At 44.2% G+C, this 11431-nt stretch overlaps 3 protein-coding genes across 7 annotated transcripts; all 3 read left to right on the forward strand.

Moving 5' to 3' along the window:
- The first annotated feature begins 466 nt into the window (after nt 1-466).
- Nucleotides 467-1744, forward strand: LOC108570787. The gene has a single exon (XM_017932695.1). It carries the CDS (start codon nt 467-469, stop codon nt 1742-1744), a length of 1278 nt encoding a protein of 425 aa, XP_017788184.1.
- A 266-nt stretch (nt 1745-2010) lies between these two features.
- On the forward strand, nt 2011-4339 carry LOC108570788. Its single transcript, XM_017932696.1, has 3 exons — nt 2011-2127; nt 2509-3185; nt 4021-4339. Exons 1-3 carry the CDS (start codon nt 2011-2013, stop codon nt 4337-4339), a joined length of 1113 nt encoding a protein of 370 aa, XP_017788185.1.
- A 3761-nt stretch (nt 4340-8100) lies between these two features.
- On the forward strand, nt 8101-11427 carry LOC108570819. 5 transcript variants are annotated; one of them, XM_017932735.1, is made up of 5 exons: nt 8101-8129; nt 9220-9330; nt 9570-9800; nt 9912-10172; nt 10261-11427. In XM_017932735.1, the coding sequence occupies exons 3-5, from the start codon at nt 9609-9611 to the stop codon at nt 11425-11427; spliced, it is 1620 nt and encodes a 539-aa protein (XP_017788224.1). In that variant the 5' UTR covers nt 8101-8129; nt 9220-9330; nt 9570-9608. The 5 variants fall into 5 exon arrangements, with proteins under 5 accessions (XP_017788224.1, XP_017788223.1, XP_017788219.1 ...); XM_017932734.1 differs by lacking the exon at nt 8101-8129 and adding an exon at nt 8237-8282; XM_017932730.1 differs by lacking the exon at nt 8101-8129 and adding an exon at nt 8239-8801.
- The last annotated feature ends 4 nt before the right edge of the window (nt 11428-11431 follow it).

Raw genomic sequence — 11431 nt, forward strand, 5'->3', positions numbered from 1 at the left:
ATCCAAAGAATTTCCTATCCGTAGAATCTCCTGCTGGAAAATCCTCCAAGAAGCCGATTCATCGAGTCGAATGATTCACGGATAGGTTCTACGAAAGCTCCGATTCCTCTGTCATCGTAAACAAAGATAACCACGATTATCCTGACGGTGTGGTTGCTTATCGTTTCCGACGTTCAGATTACCTTTCGTGGCGGGAATGCGGTTCCGGTTCTCGGTTTCAAACCGATCACAGTGGCGCCGAATCGTCAACTCGATCGACAAAATAAAGGAGAGACAGCAATCGAAACCAGTTTCTCAAGGTTACCACCATCGGGACCCTGAACACTACGACTAATCGATCCCGTTCGTATCGCAGACGAATTATCCTAACACAATTTCCGACGCGAACTTCAGCAGAGATGCGACAAATTCGGCAAATTCAAACCGACGGAAATTCTCAATGACGCTGAACGATCGACACTCGTCAATGGAACGCGGTCATCGTTCGAAGCGGAAACCTTCGAAGGAGTCCAGCGTGAAATCGAAAGCTGTGCCAACCTTAGGTAGCCGCGACGAGATCGTACCAGACAACCAAGAACAATATCTCTTCCTGTTGGAATTCTTCGTCCAACACATGACCAGCGAACGTTTAGCCAAGCTCAATCAGATGTTCTTCGTTCCAACCACTATCTCCGTGGAGTTCCTCAACTTCACAGGAGAAGACAACATCCAAATAACCCCCGTAGATCCGTTGTTTCAGCCACAAGCTGGTGTTGCAGGAGACGTGGAGTACTTCTACTCCGGTCGTTCCGTGATGTTCGCCATAGATCAGTACACGGTGATCAACAAGCTCTTCGACCTTATAATCAAACTCTGCGTAGAGAAAAAAATGCCGGAAGGAGTGAAGCCGGACGTGCTAATAGGCAACGCTGAAGTAGATCTCTCTATGCACTTTGCAGCTCTGAGAAAAGAGATGTTACAATGTTGGCATAAGTTAGCACCGCCGCCTAGGGTGTTCGAAGGGGAAGTACCGCTGGTTTACAACGACCAGGTGGTAGGCGCCATTTCTATGTTCGCCAGGATCTCCGCGTTTGGACAGACAATTGTGACGGAGTTCGAGGTTCCTCCAGATCGGAACATCTCGTCTTACATCTTCAGAGGAGCCGAGTCTAACGCCAAATCTCTCACGTACAAATGTCGAATCGTCGATTCGGACGTGGGTAACGTGTGTATCGAATCGAAGGACGATTTACTCAAGTCTGGCCCTCCTTGCCGCGTGTGCATCAAGGAACACCATCCTTGTACACCGTGTGGAAAGCCTGGTGCCACGCTGAAACCCACCGTGAGCGGCAGACAGACGTCGCCGGTGACGACGTCAAGATCGAAACCGGATACGTGCGCTGATGTGCACAAACAGGCCGGTCTGATCCAGTCGAGCCGCGGACCAGCTCAACCGTGCGGAAAGGCGGTGGTTCTGAAGGTGTCCGGGATCCTGGACACCGGCCAGGACAAGAAACCTACGGTCACCGTGGCGCCTGAGTCGGAGGCGACGCCTGCGGACGCCACGGACCCGGAACACGACGTGTTCGTGCTGAGAATTGGGAAGAAAGGCATCGTCGGGGCTGGAGAGAAGTCGGATATACAGTTGGAGATGAGAACGCCAAAAGGACCCGAGAGAGGACCACCGATCAGGTGCGAGACCAGGGAGATGCAAACGGAGGATAAAGGGAGGAAGGATAGGAAGAAGAAGAAGAAGAAGAAGTGAACGTAGAGGGGATTATCTTAAATTGGATTTATTTTTGCGGATTTTGTATTATTAAAATTGATTTATTTTCGAGATTTGGTGGTATTTATTTTGAACAACGTAGTTGTGGTGGGGGGGGGGGGGGGGGAGGAAACTTTCGGAATCGTTTTGACTTGATGGGAATATCAAAATTGAGGGTTAATTAGTGAATAGTTTCGTGGAATGAAAAATTGAACAAAATAGCTGGAAGAATGTTCGAATAGTTGAAATATTACGAAGTTTCTAACATGGCGGACGATCAACAGCTGTTCTTGATAGAGTTCCTGGTGGACAGAGTTCAAATTCCTGTGATTAGGGCGATGCAGGACGAGCTGTTGCCTGCTTGTACTTGCGTCTCGTTTCAAGTAACATCAATTGATAGAAATTGATAAATTAATAGATTAAATAAAGCAGAACCTTTATGCACCATTTTTCTCTTACATTTCCTCGTCTGCACTGGTGTTGGGTTAAATTTTAACGCACCACTGTTAGTGCCTTGAGCTCGGCAAACCTATTATAATTGTCATGCTGTCTTTACGAGAATAGTATTGATGGATTGGTGAGGTTGTCCCGATAAAAATGAGTCCAAACACGACATAAATCGGACTAGTTTGACTAACCCTGAACAATTGCCATAATTTTTCGAAAATTTTACTATAAATTGATCACTGGCAAAACTAGTCCGATTTATGTCGTGTTTGGGCTCATTTTCATCGGAAGAATTCAAGTTTCACGTAAATCCACAGATTCTCAGCCTACCGCCAGTCGACATTTGCCAGGAAGCCTTAACCGACGGCTGCGGTTGTAACGAGGGCGACACGCAGGTCTTTAAGAAAGGCAAATCTTGTTTGTTCGCATTGCCATCGATCGTTCTCCAACGGCCTTTAACCACATTCCCCATAAAGTTGTCCGTGTATAAGAAACTACCACCAGGAGTGTTACCAGACGTGATGTTGGTCGGTTGCCATCAGATAGAAGCGAAGGCTCTGATAAACGCTGTGTTAAGTCAACAAGTGTTCAGAATAGCGAATCCTTGTCAAACGATCAAAGATACGTTCAAAATCACCACGGCTACGGGACAATGCGTCGGAAGTGTGACAGTCTACATAAGAACTTCCTGTTTTGGCAAGAAGATCATCACGCAGTTCCAGATACCGCACAATAGGAAACCATACCTGTTCAAAGGGGCAGACGAAAGTCCTGTTTTCCAATGCAAAAAAATACCCTCTGAATGCTACACGCAGGTTCCATTGAAGTGTACCTGTGTGAAGAAGTGTAATGACGGTAGCGGTGAAGCCACCGGAAAAACCTGTTGTCCAACGCCGATCGTTCAAGCAGGACCATGCCCTCCATTACCTGCCAAACCTAAACTACCTGACTGTGGGCCACGACCGTGTTGTCCTGCTCATCAGGGCTCTCCTGGGTACTCCCTTTTGTCCTCTTTCACGAAGTGAACCAGATACCCTTTCGATGTTTATATTAGACTACCTGTTATTTTTATTTATTTCGGGTATAATTGGTACAGATCAATTTGCATAGAAAATAACATAGAGATTAGAAGAAGAATCGACAGTTATAAGCGGGAAGACACTCGGATGGATGTATAGTCGGTGGAAGAAATACAGCGAGGTGTCTAAATTTATATTTTTGAACATATGGAAAAGCTAGTCGTGAAACTATGAAATGTACTTTAGCTTTGATTCAATCCCAATGGAAAAATGTCAATTTATCAATGATTAGTTAACGTTTAAATTTACTATCGTGCTGTATTTCTTCCACCAACTATAGTCCTTACACTATGAAATTCCAGACTGAATAATGAAGGGTTCTATACCGAAACGTTGAAAGTGCTAAATTTTCAAAAAATTGAGATAACACCACAACTTTGTAAGTACCACAAGAAGAACAAATTTTTTTTTAATTATTTGGTACAAAATAATACTCAAAATACTCATTCCTACATTTCCTGAACTACAGCAGATCCACTCATTTCTCGTTTCTCCCGAAGATTTTACATTTTCATACTGAAAACGTACTCTAGAATCCTTCAATTCTGTAACAACAGTTCAGGTTTGTTTCACGTTCGGTAACTGTCCTAATACATACGAACGGAAGTGTAACTGTATTCTGGTCACGCTCGAGGGCGTTCTCTTTCACTTCCACGCAATTAAACGTATCATAGATAACAATGCTTCAGATTAGAAAACAGAATTTGAAAAAACAGACAATTTCTTTAAACTACAATACATTTCCAGCAGGCAATCTCCTAACTGTCCGCCATGTTCCCCGAATTCGCGACAAAAAGCTCAACCAACAACCGCCTCTCCGTGTTGCTGTTCACAAGCGGAGCAAATGTTCGGCGGAATACGGGCCGCTGCTCTTCACCAAGCTGCCGATGAAGGAAAATGCAGTCCTTGTGCACAACAATCCTCTTGTCCACCTTGTTGCACTCCTTCCTCTCCGATAGCGTCCAAAGGATTCAAAGCTTTCAGCGATCTACTTGGCAAAGAGACAAACACGAAGAAGTGCGGGTGTCCTGTGAAGGATTACAGTTGCAACTGTGGTAAACCGAAGTGAAGAAAACACTGTTTTCTTCCATGGAAAACGGCAAAAACATTCTTTTCCTTGGAAAACGAGAAAAACAAAGGATTCCGTCGAAAGAACAGAAACAAAGTAATTTACGAATACAACGAAAGATACGTCTTTGTGAGATAAACTGAAATTGTCTTCTAACGAGCGCTCATTTTTGTTTCAACATCTAACCTTCGCCAGTCATCGCATAATTCGACTTAATTGGTAACTAAATTTTCCGTCACCATGACGTGCACAATAGAAAGCTATAAATCAAATCCAAGCGTATTACACTCGGTAAATTAAATAATATTATTGAATGAAACTTTTACTGTACGATTAAGTTTCTTTGAATTTTCAGTTAACCTACCCGCACGGAATACTGCTGAAAATCCTAATCGAAAACGCGTTAACGGTTCTTCAATGGGAGGCGATACTCGTCCGTGTGTTTCTCGATTCGAACAATACCGTTGCGAAGATATTGCCAGCCGTTGAAGAGGAGGCTTTCCCGCAATTAAAGCCACCGGAAGTGGCAATTAGCGAGCACTGTTGGGAAAGGATCGACGTGAGGGACGCGGAGGTGGTGAAGATAGTGGAGCAAGCTGGGAAGAAGGGGAAAGGAAAGAAGAGGAAGAAGAGCGATCAGGAGAGGAAACGTAAGGAACGGGAGAAAAGGGACGAGGAACGAGAGGCAGAGGAGAAGGAACGTTTGCGCAAATGGGAGGAATGCTGGGAAAGGAAGTTTCAGGCTGAGGAGGAACGCGATAGGGCGGAATGTTGCTCGGCGAAAGGATTGTGCGGAAAACCGAGGACTCAGTCGAATATATGGATCAATGTTACTAAAGATAGATCGATCCAGGAAATACACATGGCCTTCAAGTAAGAGTAATTCATCTTTCGAGGAGTTTCATACGTTTTGTAGGTTTCGACAGTCTTTGGAAGTGGAATTTTTCTTAGGAAAAGTAGATTAAAGTGACGAGAAACGAACGTTATCGATGTTTTTGTGTAATTCAACGTAACACCGGTAGTATACAGGGTGATTCAGAAGTAAGAGAAGATAGAAAAAAATCGTAGAGAAAAACGTTGCACTGTTTAACCCTAGAACGGTCTTCGGGTCTTTTTTGACCCATCGCCTTCTTATCTTTTTAATTACTTTTGCTGTTATCAAATTTATGTTCCCTTAACGTTACATCGAAAGTTCATACGGCGTGCTGGTAACGAAAATTGTTACACCTAAGACCTTTGGGTCAAAAAAGACCTAAAAACCTGAAGTGTACAGTCGAACGAAAGAACGCACTAGGGTTAACGAGCTCTATCTTTCTATGGTACGATTTTTTCCGAAAGTGTATCGGGGCACTTTTTTTTAATGGAAGCACACAATTTTTTTTTACACAAATTGACTCTTCCACTAATTCTGCAAATAAAAAGCATAAGATAAGGTCATTAAACACTCAATACTTTACGAGATATTACACTTTTTTCAAAAATTTACAGCAAATACTTAAACGTTTCACCATTGCATTCTAAACGTTTTGTCATACTCTCGTTCAAAACAATTCCAGTTAACAAATGCAACAATTAGAAGTGTGCGAGAACTCGAAAATGTTGGGAACCCGATGCTCGGAACGGGTCGGGTCGGGTAATACACTTTCGGAAAAAATCGCACCATAGAGAGATAGTGCTCGTTAAACAGTGCAACGCTTTTCTCTACGATTTTTTTCTATCTTCTCTTGGAACAGAGCTATAACTTGGCCCAGTTGCTAGAATCACCCTGTATAGTAGGTTTTGCAAATGGAATTTCTATTAGGCGAAGAAGAACACTCTTAGTATTCAGGCTCGAATGAAATGCTTAGAAAAGTAGATTGAAAAAAGAAGAATTGATCACTATTAACACCGAGTGTCCTCTTTCGACGACACTTTGATACCAAGCATTTCTCGTTAAATTTCAAAAGTCGTTTAACCTTTTGCACTCCTTGCAATTTTTATTATGACCTACCAGAAACTCTGAATCGTTTTTACTATGGGCTACCAGCTACTCCGAGACTATTTACAATGGTGCCAGTGCGCGTCTGTGGAAGATACTTTGTAGGCGTTCAATTTTTCTTAAAAATATATTTCACAATGTCGCCATGGAGGCGACAACGGAGTGGAAAGGGTTAATATCTTTTTACAATATTAGCACTAAAAAGAGCGATATTTATTTGCACACTTAAAAAGTGAATAAATTGTAAACGTAGCGTGTTAAAGGGGTCGCGAAGCACGGATTTCCAGGAACGGAAAATTTGTATTTGCTATCGCAAGGGCACGTGAAAGTCACTCTTTTTGTGAACAGTAGTCGAAGTCATGCTGCAAAATATGATAACGTGCTGCACAAGATAGGAAAGGTCAAAGATGTGCATTGATCTATAATCTCGCTAGACTTCGAGTGACCTTAGGTCATAGTTCAACATAGAGAAATTTGTTAAGAATGATATAGACTTTGTTTCATCGAGATTGTAGAAAGTATACTCCATTGTTTCTCTCATTCTCTATTTGCTAAATAATTGCTCAGACTAGTGATTAATCTGCACAGGCACGTCCCAGTTCCGAGACCAAAGCCTCCGCCTCTGCCGCCTCCAACGAGACAAAAGGCGCCGGATAGCGCGGCCGTTGAAAAAAGGAACGCGCAGAAAGCCGGGAAAAAGAGCGGAACAACGAAGACGAGAAAGATCTAGTGGACATTCATGGCTCGTGACGGCTTGTATTAACATACGCGACCATCAGCCGACGCTGTTTCCCTTATGCACTCCATTTCCCGGCGAACGTGTATTCCTCCACACCGCGAAAATATCTTCCGAGAGACATTTGTAAAAATACGTGGTCTACCACGACGACAGCGAGCAAAGCGTCTCGTGACACGCGTTATTCTCGTCGTACGTACCATGATTCGGCGAAGTACCGAAATGGAAGTAGCTGACGAACGAGAGTGAACTATTCCACGTTTCCTTTTTACAACGAGATACCTAAGCTTTCGTTTTTCGTCGAGAGATACAGAGGAATTGGAATTCCCAAGGATTGTAGTGACACGTTTCGTTGAGCCGGAAGCGAAGGTTCTGTAACTGCGAAGAGAATACGATTTTCAATGTTCCGGGAAATCTGAGGAATTCTACGGTAACGAACATCTTTCTTTCGTTGTTTGAAGTTTCCACGTCTCTGAAAAGAATACTCTTCGATTTCCAATGCTCCTGGAAACCACACACAGAGGAAGATCATCGAGAATTCTCCACTGCCCTAATTCTAACGTAATTTTCAATTCTCCAGGAAATCTCAAGAATTCTACAGTAACGATCTTCCACGTCTCTAAAAAGAACACTCGTCAACTTTCAATACTCCTGGAAACCACGCACACAGAGGAAGCTCGTAGAAAATTCTCCGCTCACCTAACTCTAACGTAACTTTCCACCTTTCTCTCGAAATTCAATCTCGACAAATTTTTCTTCTAATAAAAAAAATATTCCACTTCTTAGCTGTTCATTGACACGACCCTCGAGGAAGCCATGCGGTGTACGAGTTGCAAGGACGTTGCACGCGAGGAAGTTATTCCTGTCCGGTGAGCGAGCGGTGAAGGGGTTCGAGATACGAGGGGAGTATGGAAGGTGGGCTGATAAAAGGTGAAGGAAGGAAAGAAGGAAGGAAGGAAGGAAGGGGGTGAACGCATGACGGAGTTCTCTATGGAGAGGGATTTCGAAGGATGAGACTGCGCGTGCTCTCTGCTTCGCCACCCTGTTGTTGCCAGCGAGGTTACAGGACGGGGTTGGTAAGCCGATATTGTCGAGCAGGCGCATTGGACCGGCGACAGGCCGGGAAGGAAGATAACAATAAAAGAGCATATATAATCGCGCCTAAACGCACGTTAACCTCGCGGCCTGGCTGGCTGGCTGGCTGGCGCGTCTCTCTCGCCTGTCGAAATGTAAGCACAATGTGAGGAGAGAGTTCCACGGGAAAGTGTAGCGGTGACGAGAAGTGGTGAAGCAGTAAACCGCCGAGCGCGCTCCGCGATACGCCCTGAGAATCACCTCTTCTTCTTTTCTTTTTTTCTTTTTTTCTCTCCTCTCCAACAAACACCTCTCTATCCACGTTACGATTTTCTATTCGACAGAAATACAACAATCCCTTGCTATACTATAAAAAAAGCTTCCCTGAACCGATCGATCTCCGTACGTTCTCTGTTCCGTACCTCTGTTCCGAAGGAAACATGAACAACTCGCCGCAGAATACCGAGGTGGCCGGGCAACAGCACCGTACCGGCGGCGTTGAGAACAGCGACGAGGAGGAATGGAGTGGTGTCGTGGAATGTGTAATGTTATTACATCGACTCGTGTATCGAAAGAATGATTTTTATTTGCTGAAACAGCCTTCCTCGAGCAGTTTCTTGTTGCCCATTTCGAGTTGTTTTTCGTGGTCAAGGAAATTCTGTGGGTTGCACAACGTGTGTTGAATCTTATTATCTGATTCTTATTTTTTCGTTGTTGTTATTATTCTTTGTCTTATTTGTTGTTGTTGTTGTTGTTGTTGTTCTTTTTGTTTCATGTTCTGTAGTAGAGATGTGTATGTGTGTGTGTTTTTCGTTTAATCCTGATTTACCGCGGGTAAATTAACGAGATTTCGAAAATAATGCATCGGAAGTCCTGGTTACGTTGTTTTCGTTGCGACGCTACGTTTATAGGATGTAGAATACGTTCTAGTGTGTCTGTTCGTTTTTTTTTTTCCGTTTATTAATCAGTTTCGTTAATTGAAGTATTTATATTGCGATGTTAGAAAGTGAAAATAGAAAGTGTCTTTTTTTTTCACCCCTTTCGTTTCTTTAATACGTTGTCAGCTCATCGTTGTAATGTGCTCCTCCGCAGGCTGTCCTCGAGAGGTCAAAGTCAGATCGTGTGACACGAGCGGATGAAGATAGACGTCGCCGTACCATTATCGTCGAGAAGAAAAATGGCACGTACGGTTTCACGTTACAGGTAATGTGCCCTTACTTCCGTTCTCTATATTTTTTTCTTTCTTCTGTTTTTTTTTTTGCAATCTATGCACAATATCGTGGAACAATACGCGCTCCTCTTAATTATACCTCAATTATATACCTCTATTGCTATCTCTACCTTTACTTTCACAAACGTTGCAACAACATGTTCGAAACTTTCACGATAATTCGTATCGGAGATGATGATTTTAATCGTTTCCTGTGAAATTCCACCAACAGAGCTATGGGATTCATTACAAAAGGGAGCAAGAAATCGAGATGGTCACGTATGTGGACTACGTCGAGTACGACGGGCCAGCTTTCAAAGCTGGTATGCGAGAAGGTGACGTGATATTATCGATAAACGGCCACGAGATGGACAGAGCTGATCACAAGACGTTGGTGAATTTCATAAAGAACTGTGATACCAGGATGCGTATGGTCGTGTCCTTCGAAGACTGTGTGAGAAAGGTGAGAGTATACGCACGTTCTAGGGTCGATTATCGAAATGACCATATTACACATACTGGATAGAAACGGATCGAGAATTTCATCGAACGTGATATCGTCGTTTTGTTCCAGGTGGAATTGCATATGCGTTATATCGAGTTACAACGTGCACTTCAATCGCGCCTCGGTGAACTGGAGAGACTGTGCGAGAGGGAACGGTCTATTCTCATGGGTCGATGGAAAACCCATTCACTGCCAGCACGCAAGAGAACGCCTAACAGCGTGATCACGAGTAACCCTAATCAGCAATCGCCGTCGTCCAGTTTCAATTCTTCCACGATTCAATGTTGTCGGCCGGCTACGTCCACGGAACATCTGCTCCTCTACAACGTGGTAGTTTCAAAATCATTGTTCGACAAAATATTGACAAAATCAACTGTTACAAACGTTGAAACAATAAACGTTACAAATACTTCCACAGTTTCCTGACGGAAGACCATGCTTAGTACCACGGAACGCTGCCTGTCTGGTAACAGTAGGTCCACCTCGTTCGCGAAGCGATCACCATCATTTCCTCTCCAAGATGTCGAGCGAATCAGGTGTGTCAACTTCGTCGCGACACAGTTATCATCAGGCGAACGGGATGAACAGTACGCCAGCCAAATCGAAATCGCACAAATCCTGTCAGCAACAACAGCAACAATCAAGCACAAGTGGTGATCCGCCACCTCATCATACTCAACCACAAAATAGCCTATGCCTCGCTTGTATATCGAGCGCCAATCGTCGTAGAGAACAATCAGACAATGGTAGTTTGGACGCGTATGATTTAGCCAGTCCTTGCTGCGATCCAAACTGCGTACCTAGTCGTAGACGTAGAGAAAAGCAGAGAAGAGCAAGAAATGAACAGAATCATCATCAGCAGCAGCAGCAGCAACAACAACAGCAACCACAACAACAAGTGCAACATCATCACGTGCAACGAGAACAATCGCAACAAGCGCAGCAGCAGCAACATGGCGCGCATAACTGCTCGCGCACCTCTGGACACAGTCTTCACTCTATTACTAGTAGCGACGTCTCGACGGCGGCTGAAAGCGTTGCCTCTTGTTCGACGAGCCTAAGCACAGATACCCTTTATTGGGATCCGAGCGTTCATCAACGACCACCACCGTGCCTTCAGTACGCCAAGCCAAAGTCCTGGGATAATCTGACAACAAAGGCGTTCGGTGGTTATGGTTTTGGTTATGGTTATCTAGACACGGCTACAATTAAAACACATAGCGCCGAGCGGCCAGGAAAAAGCGCGCATGGCAGAGCGAAAACACCAACGGGTACCGTTCAAAGGAGAACCAGCAGTAGCACCACGTATTCAGGCAGTTCTACCAGACACTTTCAACCAACAAAGTCTACGGAAAGTTTGTTGATACCGCCCCCTTATCAAGGTGAATTAGACGCTAGTTTAAGCTGCGAATGTTTGGACGGGCCAGCACCACGATGTGTGCCGGTGATTCAAATGGAGAAGCACAATCGACAGGAGGAGGCTGGATATATTATCAGTACGCACACTCAAGTTCGACATCGTCGGTCTAGCCATTCAGATGGAAAACTAAGGGCTCTAAATAATTCCGAAGTGACGCGCCTGTAAAATC

Source organism: Habropoda laboriosa, unplaced genomic scaffold (assembly GCF_001263275.1).
Source record: "Habropoda laboriosa isolate 0110345459 unplaced genomic scaffold, ASM126327v1 scaffold86, whole genome shotgun sequence".
Lineage (NCBI taxonomy): Eukaryota > Metazoa > Arthropoda > Insecta > Hymenoptera > Apidae > Habropoda > Habropoda laboriosa.

Bases quoted from the DNA above. Each gene is read 5' to 3' on its own strand.
- LOC108570787 (XM_017932695.1), top strand. From the start codon at position 467: ATGGAACGCGGTCATCGTTCGAAGCGGAAACCTTCGAAGGAGTCCAGC.
- LOC108570788 (XM_017932696.1), top strand. From the start codon at position 2,011: ATGGCGGACGATCAACAGCTGTTCTTGATAGAGTTCCTGGTGGACAGA. The intron at 2,128-2,508 runs GTAACATCAATT...GTAAATCCACAG, and splicing joins GTACTTGCGTCTCGTTTCAA to ATTCTCAGCCTACCGCCAGT. The intron at 3,186-4,020 runs GTACTCCCTTTT...CATTTCCAGCAG, and splicing joins GCTCATCAGGGCTCTCCTGG to GCAATCTCCTAACTGTCCGC.
- LOC108570819 (XM_017932730.1), top strand. From the start codon at position 8,568: ATGAACAACTCGCCGCAGAATACCGAGGTGGCCGGGCAACAGCACCGT. The intron at 9,331-9,569 runs GTAATGTGCCCT...TTCCACCAACAG, and splicing joins CGTACGGTTTCACGTTACAG to AGCTATGGGATTCATTACAA. The intron at 10,173-10,260 runs GTAGTTTCAAAA...ATACTTCCACAG, and splicing joins ATCTGCTCCTCTACAACGTG to TTTCCTGACGGAAGACCATG.